Here is a 21,595-nt window from a genome sequence, read left to right as displayed (position 1 = left end):
TCTCACAGAGTCTCCTTAAACTAGTGATGCCTGAAGAGTCAAGACCAGGAAGAAACAAAGTACTGATCTTCACAGAATAGCCACAAGTCATCCTAAGACTGTGGCAATTGCAACAGGGTTGCTTCAGTTGTAGCTCTTAAATCCCATCAATATTTATCTGCAGCTTGAATCAAACCGAAGTGCTGTGTTTAGTGCTGAATATGAATGCTCAAAGAAATATTCTGTCAGTACAAAAATTAGTTACCTTACACTCCACTTGAGATCAGTGTGTCCACCCACAGCATTCTTCTATAACTACAATTTCAAAAAGTTTATCCAACCAATAACTAACAATTGAACTCCAAGTTTGGCACGTGCAGCAATTTTCAGGAGCATCCCTTTATTTCATTAAAACACTGATCAGAACAATGACCCCATTACCAAGCATAACCTGACTGGCAGCTGCTCAAGGTGCTTCATCTCAGCGCTGTGCACAAGGATTGCACCTTGCCTTTGACTGAGGCACGTAAGGCGCAGTGCAGAAGTACAACAGTTCAGACACTAGAGGACAGCCTGCTCATTTGACTGAACCTCCAGTATGTAGCTCTTGTTCCTCATTGCTTCCTTTCCCTTGGACTCGAATTCATAACTGATGAATCCACTTTCAGGAAGCTTCTCTTCAGATTAGAGATATTTTTAGGCTAGTTGACATTATTTTTTATGTAAGTCTCAAAGCGTTGCAAGAATCCTTGAAAATGATATAATTAATGTCAGTACTGTCTGTCCAACACCAAAGACAAGAGCTTCTAAGGGAGCCATATTCTTTCCTGCTACTCTGTAAATTCCAGCTACTGCAGCACCTAAGAATCACAAGAAAAACAATGGTCAAATTACAGAAGTAAAACTAAGGCCGAAACATATCACAAATGACTTAGTGTATTTATGCATTAGCTATTTCTAGAATATTACCAAACACGGAATTACTTCATGGCATTATGCAATTATTTAGCCTTGCTTGACTTTTTCTAGTTTCAAAGGCCTTCAGGGATAATTTTCCCAAATGAACCAGATCAACTGTTACAACACAAGCTTTATTGGAAAAAAAAGAAAACAAACCACTTAAACTCACCACTTCCCTTAAGGTGCCTTCCAATTTCTTTCTCTCCCTGCTAATTTGAAGAATTAGCAAAAAAAAAGCCCTCTAAAATATGCATTAGAATTTACCAAGTCCAAATCGTGGCTTAATTGTCTTCATACAAGCAGGGAAAAGATGATAATATTAAGACTGTGAATGCCTACAAACTGACTAAAGAAATCTACATGTCTAGCAGCTTCATTTAGTATTTCAGTTAAACAATCAGGTCATACTGTGCTAATTAGCTTTGACTTCACCTACTAAACTGTTAGCAATTGTTTGGTAAATCAAGCAAAACATGGAAAAGATCAAGAAGTCTTACACTGTAATTCATGAATACATACGGGGAGAAGTCTCTAACCAATTTAGATTTACAGTTACATGAAATTATAAAACCATTTCTCCTGTACAGCTGTGTGCAACTCTCTTTTCAAATACAACACCAAATGACCAAAGGTTAACCAGCAATACACTGCTCTGAAAACAAGTCCCTTGTTCTTAACTCCCTCCTACTGTCTTTCATATGGCTACTTCTTCACATGCATTAAAGAACAAAAGCCACAGAGCAATTTCATGGTGGTACTGACTTGAAATAAGAGCCTAAGAAAGAAAATCGTTGCATCCATCTTTCAAAAGAATATCATGCTAATAACATTTTCTCCTCAAATTACTTGTCTGTGTGAGGATACACAAATGTTTGTGCAAAATACAAAGAGAGGCTTATATACAGCTGTGTCTGTAGTAAAAATATAACTCAATCCATACCTCAGATTTACCTACATCAGCCTTTTTCTTTAGTATTTTCTCACCTAGTATTTGCTGTAGAGTCCTTACTCCCCTTGCCTAAAGAAAACACTGAATTTTTCAGTGATAGACCCTTTGTATGTGATATCTCAAACAGTTCAATTAAATGCTTTCAGAGTACACAAAGCCCCTTTCCAACTCAAAGAAAACTGAAAACTGCTATTTATTTCAAAAACTGGCAGCGAGTTGAAGTGGGAATTCCCTTGTTTTCATTCACTACAGGGAACAGTCTGCCCAAGTGATTCAAAATCTGTGGTATGGAAATAAATCCCAACAGGTTTTCTGAGATGTCACCTGACACAAAAAAAAAAAGAGCACCATCTCATTTTTATAAATATTTCAGGGAGACCAGCATTCACCACTAATTGTGTCTTTACACAAAATGTGTAGAGGTAGTTGTTTTAATTACCTAACTAAAACACTAGCCTGAAGTTATTTCACTCAGGCACCTCATGTTAGCTTTTCCATTTATCCTGACTATCAACTATCAAAAGGTGAAATAGATCCTTGAGAATGAGCCCAGTGCTGCCACTAAAATTATTCAGGTGATTGAACTCTTAAAGTGAATTCAAATTAGTTAAGATCTATTAACCAGTAGCATCAAATTACCATATCCCAGTAACAGCAGTGTCTGGCTTCTTCAGAAAGGCATTGAAGTATTCTGGGAAAAACATCAATAACAAAACCAAGGAGTTTTGTGCTTTGATAATCATGTATTTTTGTTTTTCAGATAACAGCATGCAATAGAAGCTGTAAAAACCCAGCACAACTGGTAGACAGCTAAAGGGTACTACAACAGATTGCCACTGAGGGAAATGAGAACATTACCAAAAAAGAGTGAATGTGAGGGGCAGGAGGAAGAACAGACCCTGTGGGATAAAATGACTAAAAGTCCTTGCCTCAAATTGCCTGATTTTTAAGTGCTCCTGAGGCTGTTTTTGCGAGCAGCACAACTCACTCTGGTTACTGGTTTTGTTCTGCTGCTTTTAAACACATTGCTGTATGTTGGTAACAGATCTCAAAAATACCCAAGTCCCAAAGATCTATCATGAACAAAATTAAACAGAGGGTGGTGAGGCACTGGAACAGGATGCCCAAGGAGGCTGTGGATGCCCCATCCCTGGAGGCATTCAAGGCCAGGCTGGATGTGGCTCTGGGCAGCCTGGGCTGCTGGTTGGTGACCCTGCACACAGCAGGGGATTTGAAACTAGATGATCATTGTAGTCCTTTTCAACCCAGACCATCCTATGATTCTAAACTTGTACCATTTAACAGGTTGCATCCCATTCGCCTACACAAATAACAGGGAAGCCTGGAAAAACAAATGGAAGTAGAAGTTGATTTGCTATTTCCATCTCTTAAAAGCAGGATTGGGCCTATCCAAAAGGTTAAATACTTGCTTACATCCTACTTCACTAGGCAGCAACAGTTAAAAATCCTCTTTTAAATATTTTGTCTTCAGAAGCTCCCCACAGAATTTCTTTCAGCATGAAACAACCCAGTGCTGTCCAGAAATGAAGATACCTTGGCATTTTTGGCTAATCCAGTTTCATCTCTCTGTGTAAAACCAATGAGAATAAAGATAAGTCTACAGTGTAAGCTCAGAGAAATTCCCTGGTGAAATGCATGATCTACACACAAACAGAACTGCCTACTCAAACATTTTACATGTAAATTTGGATATAAAAACACAACTGTGTTGCTCCTCTTTTCCTGCATAGATGAAAGAGGCAAAGGAAATTCATGTCAGAAACTGAGACTTCCCCACTTCTGCTTGGATACTCAGCATTACATTTCCTAGCACAAGTGGTCATGCAACTGACCTAATAACAAGGCCACTGCCATTGTAAACACAGGACAATTCAATATCAACATAACATGCAATACAAGGTATTAATTGGTTCCATATGCCTCATTTTAGAAGGAAAAAACCACCAATGCTGTTAGACAATAAAATGTCAAGCTGGGAAATACACAGCAATTAAAACATCATTAAACCAGAATTCTGAAGAAAGCCCCAAGGAAGCATTGCTTAAAGTTTGTATTGTTAATCAAATTTTAAAATTAATAAGCAATAAGAACTTTCAGCCTGAGAAAGCATAAGAAAACCTGCTACAAAACAACCATGAGTGTCTAAAGCTGAAGTGCTACCCCTACTCTGACAACCTCTACAGCTCAAAGAGAAAGGCAAGAGTATTTGCCCACAGCTTAAGGCCCTGTGGTGGTCTCTAGATTTACATTTCCTTACCTTCAAAGGCTCTACTGCCTTTCAAGTGAGGCCACCTTGTCAATAACACAGAAGACATCTGGACAAAAACCACTGTTCAAGTTATTACAGACACATTACAGAATCCACTGATGGCAGTGCTGAGAACTCCATATTACCAGCACAGTTTCAGACAGTAAGTACAAGCTTATTTTCTATAGAAATAATACTCTCTTCCCACCACAAAGAAAACCTGATGTTCTCCTGCCTGTTTGGGAAAAGTTACTACGGACCATTTATAAGCTAGATCAAAGTAGTACCTTTACTTACAGCTCTATGAACCTGGTATTTACTCATCTTTTAGCACAATGCTTTAACAGAAAAATGTATCCACAGATAAGACGCTAACCCCCCAGTACAAAGAAATAAAAAGTGTAAAGTATTTCTCAGGAGGTTGGAGGCTTTGGAATAGCACCATCAGAAATGCTGTAACTGATGCTCTTGTTGAATAGCATCGTACCTAAGTTAATAGCACACATAGCTCCCTTGCTTTTGTTTTTTATTTGAGGGGAAGAACAGAGCAGGGGTGATAACTATTGTTATTATTCCTTATCCCAAATCCATTAGAAAAATATCAATTTGACTATAGTGGAAGATTGGAAAGGTCTTTCAAATCCTTGAGGCACGCAATTATTTGGTCTGTTCTGAGTGGCACACATAGTTCAGATTGTTATATGCTCATTAAAAACACAGAATAAAAGCCTCTAGTTCTGGTGTTTTTTCCTGTAGAGGTACACAACACCTCTAGTTCCTTTAGAAGACCCATATTGGATCTGGAAAGGATATTGAAGCCTCCAGCAGGCCCTGGGAAGAGAGTGAGAAGCCAGTCCTGAACTCAATGCAATGGGGCCTCATTTCTAAAAGAAACTGATGGCTTTAAGGATACTGATAGGTGAACTCGATAAAAAAAACTCTGGCCAAAATTGGCAACAATTACAACAGGACAGGACAGCAAATTCTGTTCCTCGAATGATATTACTTGTCAACCATAGACATTTCAATAGCTTGGTACACAAAGCAGACAAAGTGAATGAGTAAGATAACCATCTGCTAACAATTCTGGAATCATTTCATCTTTACATAATAGGAAGAACAACTTAGCCATCATATTCATTAGAATTGCTACACAATTAAGGCAGAATCCTTAATAAGTAATTACCAAATCATTAAGAGAAAGTTTGCTTTAATATATTTTTAATTTTACATATAAATAAGTAAAAACACAAAAGATAGACTTACTGGTTATCATTGCTCCAGTTACAGAACCCAGAAATCCAATGCTGACCACAATGACAGAGATCAGCCTCCCCTGCCTATGCCTCTGCAGCATCACAAACATTAATACTCCCACAGCACCATGGACAAAGAGAGAGGAGAAGAGAGCCCAGAGGAAAACCCAGTACCACATTTCTGAAAGAAAGCAGTCAAATAAAAGATTAATATTTCTCAGGCAAAAACATTATAAGAGATTTAGAAACACTGCATACAATCAATAGTAGAAGAAATGCAACAATGATTTCAGTTTTGAAAGGAGTTTACATGAAAACGCCAGCATACGATCAAGACACCATCGTGTTTCAGCAGACTGACTTAAAGGAGCAGTGCTACTGAGATATAAAAAACAAAAAACATGAAGAGTTCTAGTACAGTATTTGTAATAATAGATCTGATTAACAAAGGCCATCATTCTTTCAATGGCTTCTTTATTCATTAATTGTAATTTCTTGCTGAGATATTGTAACCACAAGTGCAGGATGAAGTTCTCTCTGGAAGTGAACCAGGAAGAAGATCCACCTTTTACAATCAAGCTAACATCAAATAGGAAAAGTCAGATTAAAGGCATCAGTTTATCTACCAGGGAGCTGTAATGGGAACATTCCACCCAAGTATCTTCAAGAAGGGAAAAATAGAAATAACACCTTTTTTTTAAAACAAGAATTTTTAGCACATCTGCTTTATTCTAATTAGTTAGCACCAAACCTGATAGCAACAAGTAGCCATCAGTATGTAAAGTACTGAGCGAGGACAGGAGGTCATGAGAACACACTGAGCACAAGTATTTCTAAAAATGCCAGACATCACCCTTACTTCCAAAGAAAGGTACAGAAAGCATCAATGAATCTACACAGAAATCAAAGAAGCTTGCTCATTTGGAGATAATGTTCTAAAAACATGGTAACTCCAAAGGGTAAGAAAACACAAGCAGCAAAATCCTAACGGTATCCATATTTAAAAAAAAATGTCAACTATAATGATCATAAATGTCCCTATCACAGCATCTAGCAAACTGAAGACATTCATACTCATCTGGAGTACTGCGTCCAGTTCTGGGCTCCCCAGTACAAAAAAAGACAGGGACCTCTTGGAAAGAGTCCAGCGGAGGGCCACAGAGATGGTGAAGGACCTGGAGCATCTCCCCTATGAGGAAAGGCTGAGTGAACTGGGTCTGTTCAGCCTTGAGAAGACTGAGAGGGGACCTGATCCAGGTCTATAAATATCTAAGGTGTGGGGGCAGAATGGCGAGGCCAGACTGTTTTCAGTGGTGAGTGGAGACAGGACAAGGGGAAACGGCTGGAAACTGCAGCATAGGAAGTTCTGCACAAACATGCGCAAGAACTTCTTTACAGTGAGGTGACGGAGCACTGGAACAGGCTGCCCAGGGAGGTGGTGGAGTCTCCTTCTCTGGAGATGTTCAAGACCTGCCTGGATGCCTACCTGTGCTACCTGCTGTAGGGAACCTGCTTTGGCAGGGGGTTGGACTCGATGATCTCTGGAGGTCCCTTCCAACCCCTACAATTCTGTGATTCTGTGATTTACACACTTAATGCCATCCCAAGTTTAGAGTTCCTGCTGCAGTTCCCCCTAAAAAAAAAAAAAAAAAAAAAAAAAAGTATATTTCCTTACAACAGCAGGATACTATTTATCAGGTGAGCCTGTATTACTGCAGCTGGACGCATGTCACTCATTGGAGCAGACCCAGTTAGCTAATTCAAAAGTACATCAATACATCACATCAAACAAAGCATATTTTGAAAGGATGCTGAGAAAGAACAGTTGCTACACACTAACTGCAATCCTTTGAGGACAACCAAAAGACCCTCTTGAGAGAGGAGCAAGGAAAACGGCCAGTAAAAATACATACAGTTAATGCCAACAGCTGTAACTTAAAGTGCAACTTATCTTCCCAAGTGACTGGATACACATACACACACACACTAAGGGTGGCTCTAAGCAGCTCTATCAAAGCCTTCCACCTCCACCCCTTTACCTTCAGCTCCAAATTGGGTCACAAGCATTTTTGCAGGAGGATAAGGACCACAGCACTTTTGTAGTAAATGCCTCTATCTCAGAAGCTATAGAACAGTGGCAGGAGTGCCAGCCACATCAGTCTACAAGTATATGACAAACCCCTTCACTAGGTGTAACACAAATAGACAACAGAGCAGCAAGATCCCAGGCAACAGCAAGTGAGGATATGCTTAGATGTGACAGTAATGGGTGTAGAAACAAGATAAAGAAATTGCTTACTTTTGGAAGGCCTGAAGTTTACCTTCAGTAAGGTCCACAGGTAGGCAGGGATCTCCAGCAAAATACTCTTACCACCACTGCCAGCCCTTAAATGAGGTCTGGGCAAGGGTGGATCCTGGTTCCACCCCTTCCAGTCACTCAGGTGCATTGCTTGCACCTGAGCTCCCCTGGGTTGGCCCTGCCTTCCCAGCAGGTGCTCAGTCATTGGTTCCAGCTATGACATTGCATTTCCACTACACCAGGTTTAAGACAGACTGAGGTAATTGCTGATCTAATCTGCCATGGTCATAGATAGCTTAAGAGAGGAACCTCTCTTGCAGCCCTAACAGGCCTCATCTGTTATTTGCACAGCTGTGGTATTCCCATCACTTTTTGCTGCTTTCCTCCTAGTAGCAGCAAATAAGCAAGGAGATTAACCAGAGGATCTGTCAATCTTACAATCCTACCAGCACTTACAGTAAATACAAATTAAGAGAGGGAAAAAGCTTTCCTAAAGATGTAAATTGGCATTCTGAAAGGAATACTGTGAATCATTTTCGCACGAGGGAGTGATCCTCCTCCATTCTCACTGGTTGCATCAGAAGAGTTACCCTTTCACTGGGAAGACCCTTTCATAGAAAGATGTTAAAAAGGCATTGCAAATCAGACTCCCACTGGCTTGAAACATTATTCTATCAAAACAATGAAAACTAAGCTCCTGCCCTATGGTAGCAGCAAGAGTGGGATGTTAGTAGACTGTTAGTATGGACTAAGCAGACTACAGTTTAGAAATAGAATGAGCAGGTCCTCAAGCCTACCCTGCTTTGGCCAAAGTGGTAGTGAAAAAAAGCAAGCTTTATATTCTGCATTACCATTTGAACAACCACAAAGAACAGAAGTTACAGAAAAGCACTTTAGTATAGAAATTAAGAGTGTTTAGCAGCCAGGAGTAAGCATTTCCAAGCTTGTAGATGCCGAGATCTGAAAACCTTCAGTCCTAAAAGGTACTTGAACATCTTAGATCTTACACTTTAGTCCTCCATGACAACATTGCCAGATGAGCCATCCACCAGATTACTTAGAGAAAACAGAACTAAACTGCTGGAAGGCAGTGCAACGGTGAATACATCATTTCAAAATAGTTCTTACACATCAGAGGCGGCTTTGCTTTGTTTGCCAGTAAATAGGTAGCAGAGATGCTTCTCATTTTCTAGATGCGGCATTCTTCCCTACAATCAAGGCAGCTACACAATTTTAGTATCACAAATATTAAATCAGATTACCCTGATACACAAAATAATCCTAGTGAAAGAGAAACCTGTGTCATCAGAACAGTGTCTTGAAAAGGTTTTTGTCTCAAGCTTTCATTTTCCTTGTCTAAGATGAATGCAAAAGGTGAAACTTCTGCCTGGGAAAAGCGAGAACATCTTACAGTGTTATTAGGGTCAAAATAACCTGACATCACACTGATGGACTTACAGGAGGCATTTCAAATCCACAAGTGAAGCAGCAGCTTGGTTCTTCTGCAGTGTTACATCACAACTGCCAGCTTCTGCGTGCCATAAGATCCCCAAACACTCCATAGGTATGACAACAGTGTATTGATGAAGGTTGTCCCATCGGTTCTTCCACAGACTAAATAAAAACTTCTGGAATATATGCTGCTGTGGGATACTGAATTCAGGTAGTATCAATTTCATAAAGTTGCATGGAAATGAGATAAACTTTTAACTTAAAACCCAGGAACAGAAGATTGGTGGTTATTTTAGCTGGGAAGGGATCCGAGATTATGACAGCCTGTTAAGTAGCCGGTCAATTAGAAGTTAATCATTAATTTGTAATAACGGTCTGGAGAGAAGTAAAGCTGTTAGTATTGCCATTGCAAGTCTGAGGGGCAGTGCCAGTACTCTGAATTCTGCACTTGTTTTCTCTTAATATGTCATGGTAGCTGACGAGCTTGGACTGAAATTGGACTGAAACTATGCCATGGTTTCTAGCAGGGTGACTTTCAGCTCCTCCTATTTGTTTCCCAAACTGCACATATTGGTGTAGAGACACTTCAGCTGGGCAGCCAGCCTCTTCACCTCCTTAGAGGATAATTCCTTTGAAGTATTTTCCTTGAGTTTCCCCATTGCCTTCTCCTATTGCCTCAGTGGTCCCTAGCTCATCATCGTAAGATTCAAGTGCGTTACAGTGTCACAACACATCTGGCCCCCACTAACACTGTGTCCCTGTAACAAGCTATGCTGTCACACACCTACTCATGGGCAAGCTCACTTACCCACCTTCCTCCCTCCTTTGAACCTACTCTAGAGCCCTGACAGCTTTTCCAAAAAGACTCTTCCCTCTTTAAGAAAGATTAATCCCTTCCTCTGCCTGTAAGCATCGTGCCATTTTGTGGTGTGACAGCTGCACATAGCTCATCTTTCACATCACTGTTGCCACTGCTAAAACACACCACCCATAAACCTCCCTGTGCTCGCATCCACTGTTTGGTCCCCATAAATGCTCAACAAGCACTAATGAGTGTGCATGGAAGAATTCAGTGACGCACTTTTGTTGCATCTGTACTCCCACATCAAACATCACTTCGTCAGACCGCCCCTCTGCTGCCCTGTCACACAGCAACAACACGCAATGGAATAGTGGTGGGAAGGTTCAATGTCCGCCTCTGATTTTGTGGGCTAACATAATAAAATAGGAGGCATTTCTTTCAGAGAAACATTCATGTGTGAACACGTTGTCCTACTACCACTTAGCTTCTGTAAGCACAGCGTATGCCCTTAGTTCTTCATCTTCAATGCTTTTTTCTTTCCCTCTAGTTCTTAGCGTGCACCATCAGACAAATTAACGTCCAGAACACTTCATTAAGAGTGCTCCAAAAAAAACTCTACCTCAAATTCTGGGTCTTGTTATTCTCATCTACCTATCCAGTCTACCACTGCTAGCTACAAAATTAAGTCAACCAAGTATCTGTGTTCTGAATACAAAGATACAAATTTCAGTCAACAAAGTAACACACGCTTCTGCAGTCTGAATTAAGAAACTGGCACTCTGGATGCTATCATGACTACACAGTCAAATTGCTGTTCGGGGCATTACGCTTTTGCTGTGTTATCTGGCAGAGAAGAACTTGCTGAAGAGCATTTAAATCACAGATTACAGACTAGTCCCCTGAAGTTATGAGATAAGGTACAGTGACAATCTAAACAAATCACGGGACAAATAACTGTAAGATGGAGTATAGCAAAAATATATATACATGAAGTAGACCTTGAGCATCTGCTATGCGACTCCCATGATCTCTTATAAACGTTCCGTTTCAAACTAGATTTTTTTTAATGATTTACTTCCATTTTAAAGCATATTAAAACAATTGTGGAGTCTTGAGCTCATCACTTTGTATGGTATGGTGAGGAAGATGCTGACTTTAGAAGCCATACAGCACAGCCAAGCTCTTCTGTGAATTCCACTGCACTCAGCAACACAGAGAAGACTGCATTCTCCCCCAGCAACACAGAGAGGACTGCATTCTCCCCCTGCCTCCTCAGTACCTGATGTAAAACCTTCTGGGACAAGAAGCTTCAATCTTTGGAACATGCAATAATTAGACTTAAAATACCCGCGTTGCTTACAGGAATAATACAAACACAGCAAAGTCCCCTAAACTGGAGGCAGCATTTAAGCATGAATGTTTATTATAATAAGACACACTAAGTGGGGCATTTTACAGTTCAGAATCAATTACTATCTGACTTGTGGTAACAAACCCTGATCTACCACTGCCTCTAAAACACAACCGGTTCATGTAAGGAGGCTGTTCTTGGATTTGCTTGGTAAGCAAACATAGGGTACCTGCTCCCATAGGTACTGGACCCTTACTTCCACCTTCTACACTAGCACTCCTCCTCCTTCCAGGTTTAAGCAGAAGGGTATGAAGCAAAGAACGTCACACAGGCAGGCCAAGGCTCAGCCACAAAAACAGCGCTTGCAGAGCTAGCTGTCAGAATGTGATGTGCAAGTGGCAGGAATTAAGTTGTCTGCAGCCTCCTGTGGTACTCAGGGCCATATAGCATATCCTACATGAAAGAGGGGTGTGTGTGTGTGTGTGTGTGTGTGTGCGCGCGCGTGTGTAAACCATTAAGATTTGAAGCACCTCCTGGATTTGGCTGGGGTTTATATCAGCTCTCCTGAAAGTTTTGAAAGAATTAATATACATATATTTTTTACAGGAATATGAGTTTGCCAGTAGAATTTTACAACTTTGTGCAAACATTATCAACACTGGATATCTCAAGATGATAAGATTCTTGCTTGAACAATTTAAGATCCAAGTATAAGTCACAACTTTTTAGTCCAAACCTAAACAAAAATCGGTCTCAAAGAACAATCACGGAATACTGCATATTTATTAATTTCTTCTTCCAGTACTCTGAAGTTTTTCCTTATATGTCTGCATGGGAACTGCTGAATCACGGCCTGAACCTCTGATTGACCACCTGAGGCGAGCAGTGAGTCAGCCACAGGAACATAGGTGAAGGTAATTCACCTGTGCTTACCAGAAGGGGTGGAGCCTGGCTGCACCTCTCCGAGATTCCATTGAAGTGCTGACTCGTGGAGAATCTTGTGAGCCTACAACATCAGTAAGTGTTTTCCATTTATTATCTTCCTGTGTATTTCTTAATTATAGCATCTGTATATTCACTGATCATACATATGTCACATAGACAAAGAAAGTGAACGAAGAAATTAACCAACACAGCTAAATCATTCACACGCTCTTTTCTTAGCGCAGAAAGCCAGAGCATGTTTTTAAGCAACATTCACTTCTCCATTTAGTAAATATTTTTATGTAAACCCTTCTTAAATTTCACAATTATTCACTATTATCAGTTACTACATTAAAAATGTCTCCTAGGTTACAATCAGGAACACTGCCCTATGTAGAAGACTAAAACCATTCATTGTAGTCACGCCACACAACGGCTTACGGCTGTAAGGTCAGCCAGCACTAATGTATTCTCCATCAGTGTTACTACAGATAAATAATCATTCCTTGTATTCTTTAAGTTAAAAAAGAGCAACCATTCCACATTGAAAACGCGTTGTGCAACCTCTTGTCACACTGCAAAAGCACCAAGAAGCAGTTTTTCTTGCCCCATACTTAGCACTGGGTTTCATAGAAATGCCTCTGTTGTGTAATGTTCTAATTAGGAAAACTTTAGAGGATGTCTAACACAAAGAGAAGTTAAATCCATTGTTAGCTCTTCCCTTCAAGAGCACAACTTGTAATTTATAGAATGCATGCAAAAAAAAAAAAAAAAACCTACACAGAGAATGAGCTGTATTCGTACACCTTTCTAAAACCTCTGAAATTCAGACGTGTTTTAACTATTTTATGGATCACGTTTCAAATGAATAACTCATTAAACTGAAAAAGCATGAAGTAGAAAGGAACAATCATAAAGGTTAAAACAATCCTTTAGTTCACCACGTCATCAAACTTCAGCCACACCTAATAACTCCATCACACGTTTCCCATATTTCACAGATGTTTCCACATATTGCTCGTACAGACAGAAGGAAATAGGTGACCTAATATGCTCTTTTATAAATATTCAAAACATATGCCCTTAATTCAAGGCTTACCATTAATCTGTCACCAACTATTATACCGTTATAACAATAGAGAGAACGCACTCAGCAACACCTTTGCTACAGATACGAAACCCCTTGCAGCCCAGAGCTGGAAGTTTGTGATTTGCTTCACGCCTGTATAGAGCAGGGAGCCATAAGACACACCTCTCCACTGCATGCCTATGGGCTTGTCTCATAGCAGTCCTTAGGTCAGAATCTTTTTTTCAGCGTAAGGCAGAGGAAATAAGCCAGTTGTCGCCAAAGCTAGCCAGGGTTCCCTTGCAGCAGGGATCTGCCTCGCCCGAACCTCTCGGAGCTTTCGTGTGACACAAAGGCTTTGTCTTTAAGAATCCTTGATGCTTAAAACTATGCCTACTCGCCAGGAAACATCTGCCACTCCATTTGCTCGCACCTCTCTTATTGTACAGGGGTAGAGTAGGGAAAAAAAGAGAAGACAAACACATAAAAAGCACCTCTTTCTTACGGGTATTTCTGCTACCACCCACTCGAACATATTTATACGTTCACACGCTTTACGCGGCCCTTTACTCACACGCCGGTGCCCATGGAATCACACAACGGCTTGGGTTGGAAGGGACCTCAAGGATCATCAAGTTCCAAGCTCCCCACGGCACATACGCGCCCCTTCAGCTTCTTATCGTAAACCCACAACGGAAAACACGACGGCGTCCCCGTTCAGCTCCAGAGCTCAGCTCCACACATGCGGACCGCCAGCCCCACCCACACACCGGGAAGAGCAGGCGAGCGAGGAAAGCAGGCAAGGAAGGCATCCGTCCTCCCCTCTCCTCCCCGCACCCCGGCGCCCGCCCCGCTCACCGGTGAGGTTCCTCAGGACGGTGCCGTGAGCCCACAGGCTGAGCACTTGCTGCACCGACAGGTTGATCATGGAGTTGTCCCCCGCTTCCACCTTCATGGTGGTGCAGGGCGGGCCGCCCCTCAGCCAGGGGGCGCTAGAGCCGGCGGTGGGGAGCCGCGGGGCGGAGAGGCGACGAAGGAGCCTCCGCGCCGCGGGGGAGACATCGAGAACGGGGCGACGGGGAGAGATGGCGGCCGGAGGGAGCCGGGCGGTTGGACCGGCCGCGCTGCCTCTTCCCCTCGGCTCTCAGGGGCGGAGCGAGGCGCGGACCGGCCCCATCGCCGCCGTTTCCCCCGGTAACGGCCCCGTCCCCGCGGGCGGCGGCATCACCTGCGGAGGGGATGGGCGCCGGCGGCGCGGCGCAGGCGCAGTGCCGGCCGCGGGGAGCGGATCGGGGAAGGGGCAGGGTCCCGGTGACCGTTAGGTCGCGCGCGAGCCGCCCGCCCGCCCCTGATTGGCCGCGCTCGGCCCCGCGCGCTCGCCGCGCCGCCCCCGCCTCTGCACGCGCGGCGCGGGTTGCGGGCGCCGTTACGCTGAGGCGCCCCCTCACCTGCCCGCGCACGGGGGAACGGCGGTGGTGTTCCAACCCTCCCGCCCCCCCTTCTATTCTTAAATGTGCCATAGCTGCTGCGCATTTCCAGTCTTTAGTGAGTAGTGCAGCGCTGGCCGTCAGCATCCTTTGATGTACAGAAGTGGAGTAATTGGCGGTACCGCCTGCAGTTCGTAGATGAAGCCTCGACGTATAAATCAACACCCTGCTGGATGCCAGTGACCTGATTTTCCACATACGCTGTTGTGTGGCGTTCAGTTCAGGGGATCGCTCCCAAAGGCTTTTGTTTGCTGCTGACAATGCTCGGCACCTCTGCCAGCAGGTACCTGGCACCGAAAGCACGCAATGAATGGCTCCTCAAAGGGCTTCGGTCTGGCTGCTGAAGCAAGGCATCACTGCAGCGCCCAGCCGCCCTGCCAGGGCCCCATTGCGAGGTGGAGGGATGGTCTTACCTCCCTCTGCCTGCAAACTCATTGCTGCGGTTGTGAGCTTGAGGCAGGGGTCCCACACACACCAGCCTCCTGCACTGCACAGCAGTGGGTGATTCATTCATAGAGCAGAGCTATCCCGTGCTTTAAATAGGGCTCTGTGGCAAAATAGCTTATCTTTTATGCTCGACTGTAAGACATGCGATTAAGTGGCTGGTAACAGTTATTCTGCTTAATTCCTTTTTACTTTTGCATTCTCAGCTTTGAGAACAAACCAGCTTCCCTCCCAGAGTTCCCTCCAAACTCTCGTTCTGCTGAAACCATCGAAGATTCCATAAAAACATTTGTCAAACCTTGGGTGTACAACATCTTAATCTCAATTAGTTGACTGCTTTTTGATCAAACACTGCTGACATGCTTGGAGAAGCTCTGCTCACAATGCAGAATTGATTGTATGGCAGATACTCATCTCGTATTGGGCCGTAATTCTTCTAGATTACTCAGTGTAGTCCTCAGTCACATCATTCTTGCTTTTTGACATCTACCTCTGTTCCTATGTTTCTTCTTAGGTTCAGCAATCCTTTCCCTCCCTGCACAGGGTGCTACACAGATACTACTAAGACCTGTGGCTTGTTCAGTCCTGCCTGATCTGCCACAGTCCACAACCTGCCCTCAGCGTGGTGCCCTGTGGTCTCCTCAGCCTTACTGCTCTGATCTGCTTTTCAGCTCTTGCAGCACCCTTTATCCTGGGCTTCTTATGTCTCTCTCCAATGCTCCTCCAAGTAACTCAACAAATCATTTCCTCAGTGCTTTTGGCTATGCTGCCTCCATTCGGCTTTCAAAAATGTTCTCCTTGGATTCTCCCTGATATGCCCTGTTCTCTTTCCCAGTCACTGGGGAGGTAATCTCCATACACATTCGAAAAGTGCTTTTTGTTGTATGAATATTGATCTGACTGGATAACTGAGGAAGAGCATTCTACTGTTCAGCTATTGGCACAAGCAAAAAAAGGGTGGAACGTGACAATGACATTTAATGGTAGCACAGTCTGGGGCGGGCAATGCAGGAGGAGCTGAGTATTTTGAATGAAGCAGCAGAAATAGCCAAAATTCACTCCTACAAGCTGTAACATCATACAGGAGGGACTTGGGGCCAGCGCTTTGTTCTCACAAAGCACCCTCACCTGGGAGAGGTTGCCAAGGAAGACCTGATAGTATTAACTCCTTGTGCTACTGTAGGGACTATGATGAGCTCTGGAGACAGCGACATACAGGGCAAAGACATGGACGTGAAGGGATGCTGAACGAGAATCCCAGTGGGGATGATGCAGCACAGCTTAGATTGCTGCTGAACCTGTGACCCAGTGAGAGAATAAGGTCTGTGCCTTTGGCAGCATCACAAGGCAGTGATGGATGGGAAGGTCTTGAGGACAAGAAATCACAAGGGGCAGAGCTGCACTGGTAAATAAAGCAGGAAAAAAAAGAAAAAAGAAAAAAAGGATAGGAACATGATCTTAGTGTTTAACCACATCAGGTAGTTCCTTTAAGTTCTAAAGATTAAAAAAGAGAAGTAGCACTTCTCTAAGGGCCTGGTGAGCCCTAATCTGGCGTGCTTCACACTGCTGCGGTACCTTTTGTTGAGGGGAAGGAGGCATACAACCACATACAATCACAGAATATCCCAAGTTGGAAGAGGATCATCAAGTCCAACTCCTCCCTCCACATGGAACAACACAAAAATCAAAGTATGTCTGAGCACTGCCCGAACACTCTTTGAACTCCAGCAGCTTAGAGCTGTGATCACTGCCCTGGGGAGCTTGCTGCAGGGCCTGACCACCCTCTGGTGAAGAGCATTTTCCTAACCCCCTCCTGACCCTCCCCTGACACAGCCCCATGCCGTTCCCTCAGGTCCTGTTGCTGCTACAGAGAGCAGAGCTCAGCGCTGACCCTCTGCTCTCCTTGTAAAGAGCTGCAGCTGCCATCAGGCCTTCCCTCAGCTCCTCTGCTCTGGGCTAACAGACCAAAGGAACTCAGCTGCTCCCTGCATATCTTGCGCTCCGGAGCTTTCCCCATTTCTGTAGCCCTTCTATGGACATTCTGTAGAAGTTCTATGTCCTTTTTATCTGTGGCACCCAGCCTGCCCACAGTGCACAAGGTGAGGCCACACAGCACAGAGCAGAGGGGAAACCCCTCCCTTCAGCCAGTGGCAGTGATGGGCTTGGTGCATCCCAGGGCACGGTTGGCCTTTGGGCTGCCAGGGCACACTGCTGGCTCACATTCAACTTGCTGTCAGTCAGAGTCCCCAGATCTCTGTCTGTAAATTGGTCAGGACAGACACAGAAGACAACACTGGGAAAGATGAGAGGAAGTTGCATGGTGAGGGAGGGCTAAGGGAGCTGGCCAGTAGGCTTGGCAGGCCTGAAAGAAGTCTGCCAAACTGTGTGCGTAACTGGAACCTATCAACACCCCACAGGAGTAACCACCTGCAAAGGGAAGGGATTCATATCAGTCAGGGGGAAAAAAGGGAAGGAAAAAAAAAAAGATACATATAAACGGGCCTTTAATGCAATTAGATTTGGAATTAGGGGAAGATCTACAGCTGGAGGGAAAAGTCCCAGGCACAGTTTTCCATAGAAAAACAATGACAAGAGAATGGGGAGAGAAACAACCAGCAATATCTGTGTTGAGGTACACATTCATTGAGCTCAGATGCCACCTGCTTTCCCAAGGCTTGAGAAGAGAGGCAATGCTTGCAGCTTATTAGTAAACTCCTAAGGTACCTGACCATGCTCCAAGCTCATGAAGATGAATTGGTCACTTGTGATAATTAGGTCTTTAAGGCTCAGATCTGCCCTTACAAGTACGAACACATTGATGAAAATGTCCACAAAGAACTCCTGAAAACCTATGCATTGACTAGTCCTTATTTCAGAAGACTTCACCTCCCTCCCAGCATAACTTCAGTTCCACATTTCCTTCTTTGTAGCTGTGTGATTTGAGTCCTTCGAGCTGTGTGAATGTGAAGAATGGTTAGAAAAGAAAAACAAACAAACAAATGAACAAAAACTTAATTGTAAAACATGGCTTTGGATGAAGATCAGTTTTACATGTGGAAAAGTGTAGTTTCTCTGCCTTCTAAAAGACTAGGCTATATCTGTGTACACTGTTCAGAACTTCCATTTTAACTTTTATTTTTAACTATTTTATTTTTAAAGAAGCTGAAGAAATAATTATAAACTTGATTGGAAAGCCCTTGGCTGCATCATTTTCCATTTGAAAAGGTAACGTTCAAAATGGAACCGTTTCTTAAGTCACATCTCCTTGAAGAAATGAACAACACTGAGCGTCCTGTACTGTCACATTTTGAAACAAATACTTAATTGTTTGCATCACAAAATCAGTTTTCCCTAACAGTAAAAAGTCAAAATCCAAACAGTATATTTCAGTTACCTTGAAGAAAAAAATTCTAACTTGAGTTAGCTGTGCAGATCGATTGGCACTGCAAAGATCTGTTCAAGACAACCTACTTTTGCTGAATGAATAACCCCAGCATCATTTGGATATCCAGGCACTCGTTTCCACTTCAAAGATGGTTCTTTTTTAGCCTCTGATTCAAGTCACTGGCAAGACATTACCAAGTGCAGATAGCAAATGAATACCTCAGATGTTAGCAAATAGATTTTTGCATACCTGCCCCCCTCCAAGACCACCACTTTCTGTACAGCAGTTAGTACTCAGCTGGCAGCTGCAGTTAGCTGTGCTTTGAGGACTGGGTCATTTGGAGATACTTGGCCTGGTAATCTCAGCTCTTACAAGGCTGAAAGGTGATCTCAGCCCCTGGTCCCGATGATAGATGGAGATGCCTTTACAGCGACGGAGGAGAGGAACTAAGGTGATATCATAGGCTAAATATTGCAACTCTTCCCAGCACGAGAACAGCCCCCCGAATAGATCTAAGGCACCAAAACTCGTTCAGCGCTGGTTTCCAAGGCCGAAGAAGGTATTTTTGTCAAAAGGGAGGAGGTGGTACACGCAAGTCTCCCGACTTCTCCCGCACGCCAGTAGATGGAGCTCGGTGTTACCAAAGATCTCGGCACCTCCGGCCCAGGACGCGCACATCCACGGCGTTCTAAGTCAGGCCCTTATATTAAAGGTCTCGTTTACTTCGTGTTCACACTTTCAAAGAACTCTTTTCTTAGATTAGGAATATAACCAGGTTTCCTACTGAAAACTAAGTTGTCATTTGCATTTCCCTTTTTAAGCTGGTTGAAAACTGGCAATCAGCTGTACAAATTTTCTTCGGAAAACATTTGAAACAGGCTAGAGGATGCTACTGTCTTTCAAAACACGGATGAAACTGATTTCACTGTTCCCTCAGAATTTAATAAAGTCAAAATGGAGAACAGTCCTTTCTCCTTTGTTATCCTTAGTGCCATGTTCAAAAAGCTTGTTTGGCTAAAATGCAAAAAGCTTACATCTTGCAAGCCTTGCCTCTTTTACAATAGCTCCTTTCTCATCCACCCTCTAGATCCATTATTTTTTAAGTAATATAGCAAAACCAAGAGAAGAATTATGTCAATGAATTGATGCATGGTAGTCAGGTCAGATTTCTCTTATGCTTAGGCAAGGGCACAATGCTGTCAAGCTATTTGTTTAAAAATACCCTGTTTTTAAATTGTTTTGAAGTTCCTGGTAGTTTGGTAGAGGAATTTGTTCCTTCATTAAACTAGTTTTTATTTAACCCTCCCACAAGCACGTCACTCTCCAGACAGAGTATAGAATTTTATACATAGCTTGTTTATACAATCCTAATTATTAACACATCTAATTTGCAAAACGTTTGCATTCCTTTTCTGATTCAGGAGAAGTTGGCTTCAAATAATGTAAATTTTGATGAAATGCCTGTAGCTGAAACCTCCACAGTTAAAGCTCTGTATATACACACCAATATCTGTATGTACACATTTATCATCTGTAGCACCCACCCTTGCATCAAGTTCCATCTCTCCTTGCATTGCTTGCTCCTTAGTCAGTGCACAGGTAAGCAGACAGGAGATGACACATCAGCATCATAAAGCAGGACATTTCCCCAGAACTCCTAGTTTCCCCCCAGGGCAGCTGTGCTATTCACACATCGATTCTGCACTTTGCAGTACCACCTCACTTCTTACACGGGTTCTTCCTCAATTCATTCAGCATCCACTGAAGTAAATGGAAATACCTAACTTATCTCAGTGGACTTCATATTCAGTTCTGAATGGCAGAATGTCCTCTCTTTAACTACCAACTACAATTAATAAAACCATCTATTTAGCTGTAACGGAGAAGAAAGAGTTATTTTCTGTTCTCCAGTTCTGCCACACTCTGATGAAATTCAGGATCTGACCCAAGTCTTGATTTTTATGAAATTTCACTTTTTTGACACCACAAGAGTTTGGACCGCTCTCAAGGCCTCATCTGAATTCCTGAAATTTTGAAGCTGTTCTAACAAGTGTTTGAATTCCTGTCATACCTTCTATTTCCTCTCTTGCTGTTGATACGAGCTGTTTTTTTCCTTTTTTCTACTCTATGGCATTTTGCTCAACAATGCAAAGTTGAATACTTTGGAAAGCACAGTCACATGGCAAAGTTTTATGATTGGTTTGAACTCTGAACTAGCAGAGGTAAATCTGAAGTCCAAATCTGAAGTCGAGCTTGGGGATGATACAGATAAAAACTTGAAGGGAATTTGGAGCTTTGAGGATAGGAATTCCTCTTCTGATTTCCTCAGTAATACAGTGGCCAATCTCTCTCAGTGAACAGGAGATCCAGAATTATTAAGGCAAATGACAAAAAGACTTGGCTTTTCAAACATGTTCTTGTGGGGTTTGCCAAACTTGTCCTTCAAATCTTGCTGTGTTACATATTCTTCTGAAGAAATTCTATCCCAATGGTTTTTTGCCTTTTCTTATAGATGGTGGAGCTTCTGTGCAACAGATTGTGTGTTATTTTAACATGGACTTACCTACATAAAGAGGAATCACTAAGGAAGCATAAGTTATTACACGTATCAGCACGATACGGTCTCTGCAGAAAGCTATGGAAATAAACCTTGTGATGAAAATGTGACATTTTACATTTGCATCAGTTAAGTTGACTCCTGTTCGACTCAGTCTAACAAGACCTGGTAATTAAGTGAAATCAGGACATCCATGCAGTACTTTGCCTCCATTAATCTACGAATGGGTTTAAAATTCATGCCCTTTCTCTAATGCAGCTTTCCTTAACAGATATTCACTGAGTTAATTTTAAATGGCACAGTACACTTGACAGACCCCCCATTTAGCTATGTAAATAACCATGGTCATTTGACAATATAGGGAACCTCAACACTTTTTTTTTAAACCCTTCTGAGGAAAAGAAGATCAAAGGTA

General features: G+C 42.8%; 1 protein-coding gene across 4 annotated transcripts in view; it reads right to left on the bottom strand.

Moving 5' to 3' along the window:
• Positions 1–253: 253 nt before the first annotated feature.
• The window catches only part of TMEM170B (transmembrane protein 170B), a 151,708-nt gene continuing 130,366 nt past the window's right edge, over positions 254–21,595 (bottom strand). For 2 of the 4 annotated variants that reach the window (XM_048940776.1, XM_048940774.1), the window contains exons 3-4: positions 5,424–5,594; positions 254–839 (exon numbers count right to left, since the gene is read on the bottom strand). In XM_048940776.1, coding sequence (XP_048796733.1) covers positions 709–839; positions 5,424–5,594 — 302 coding nt within the window. In that variant the 3' untranslated portion in view covers positions 254–708. Of the gene's footprint in view, positions 840–5,423; positions 5,595–7,712; positions 9,417–14,165; positions 14,614–21,595 lie in introns of those variants that run through there. The other 2 variants (XM_048940775.1, XM_048940773.1) reach the window with 2 other exon arrangements.

This window comes from Lagopus muta, chromosome 3, assembly GCF_023343835.1.
Source record: "Lagopus muta isolate bLagMut1 chromosome 3, bLagMut1 primary, whole genome shotgun sequence".
Taxonomy (NCBI): domain Eukaryota; kingdom Metazoa; phylum Chordata; class Aves; order Galliformes; family Phasianidae; genus Lagopus; species Lagopus muta.
Note: the sequence above shows the minus strand (reverse complement) of the source record. Positions and strands in the feature narration are given on the sequence as shown.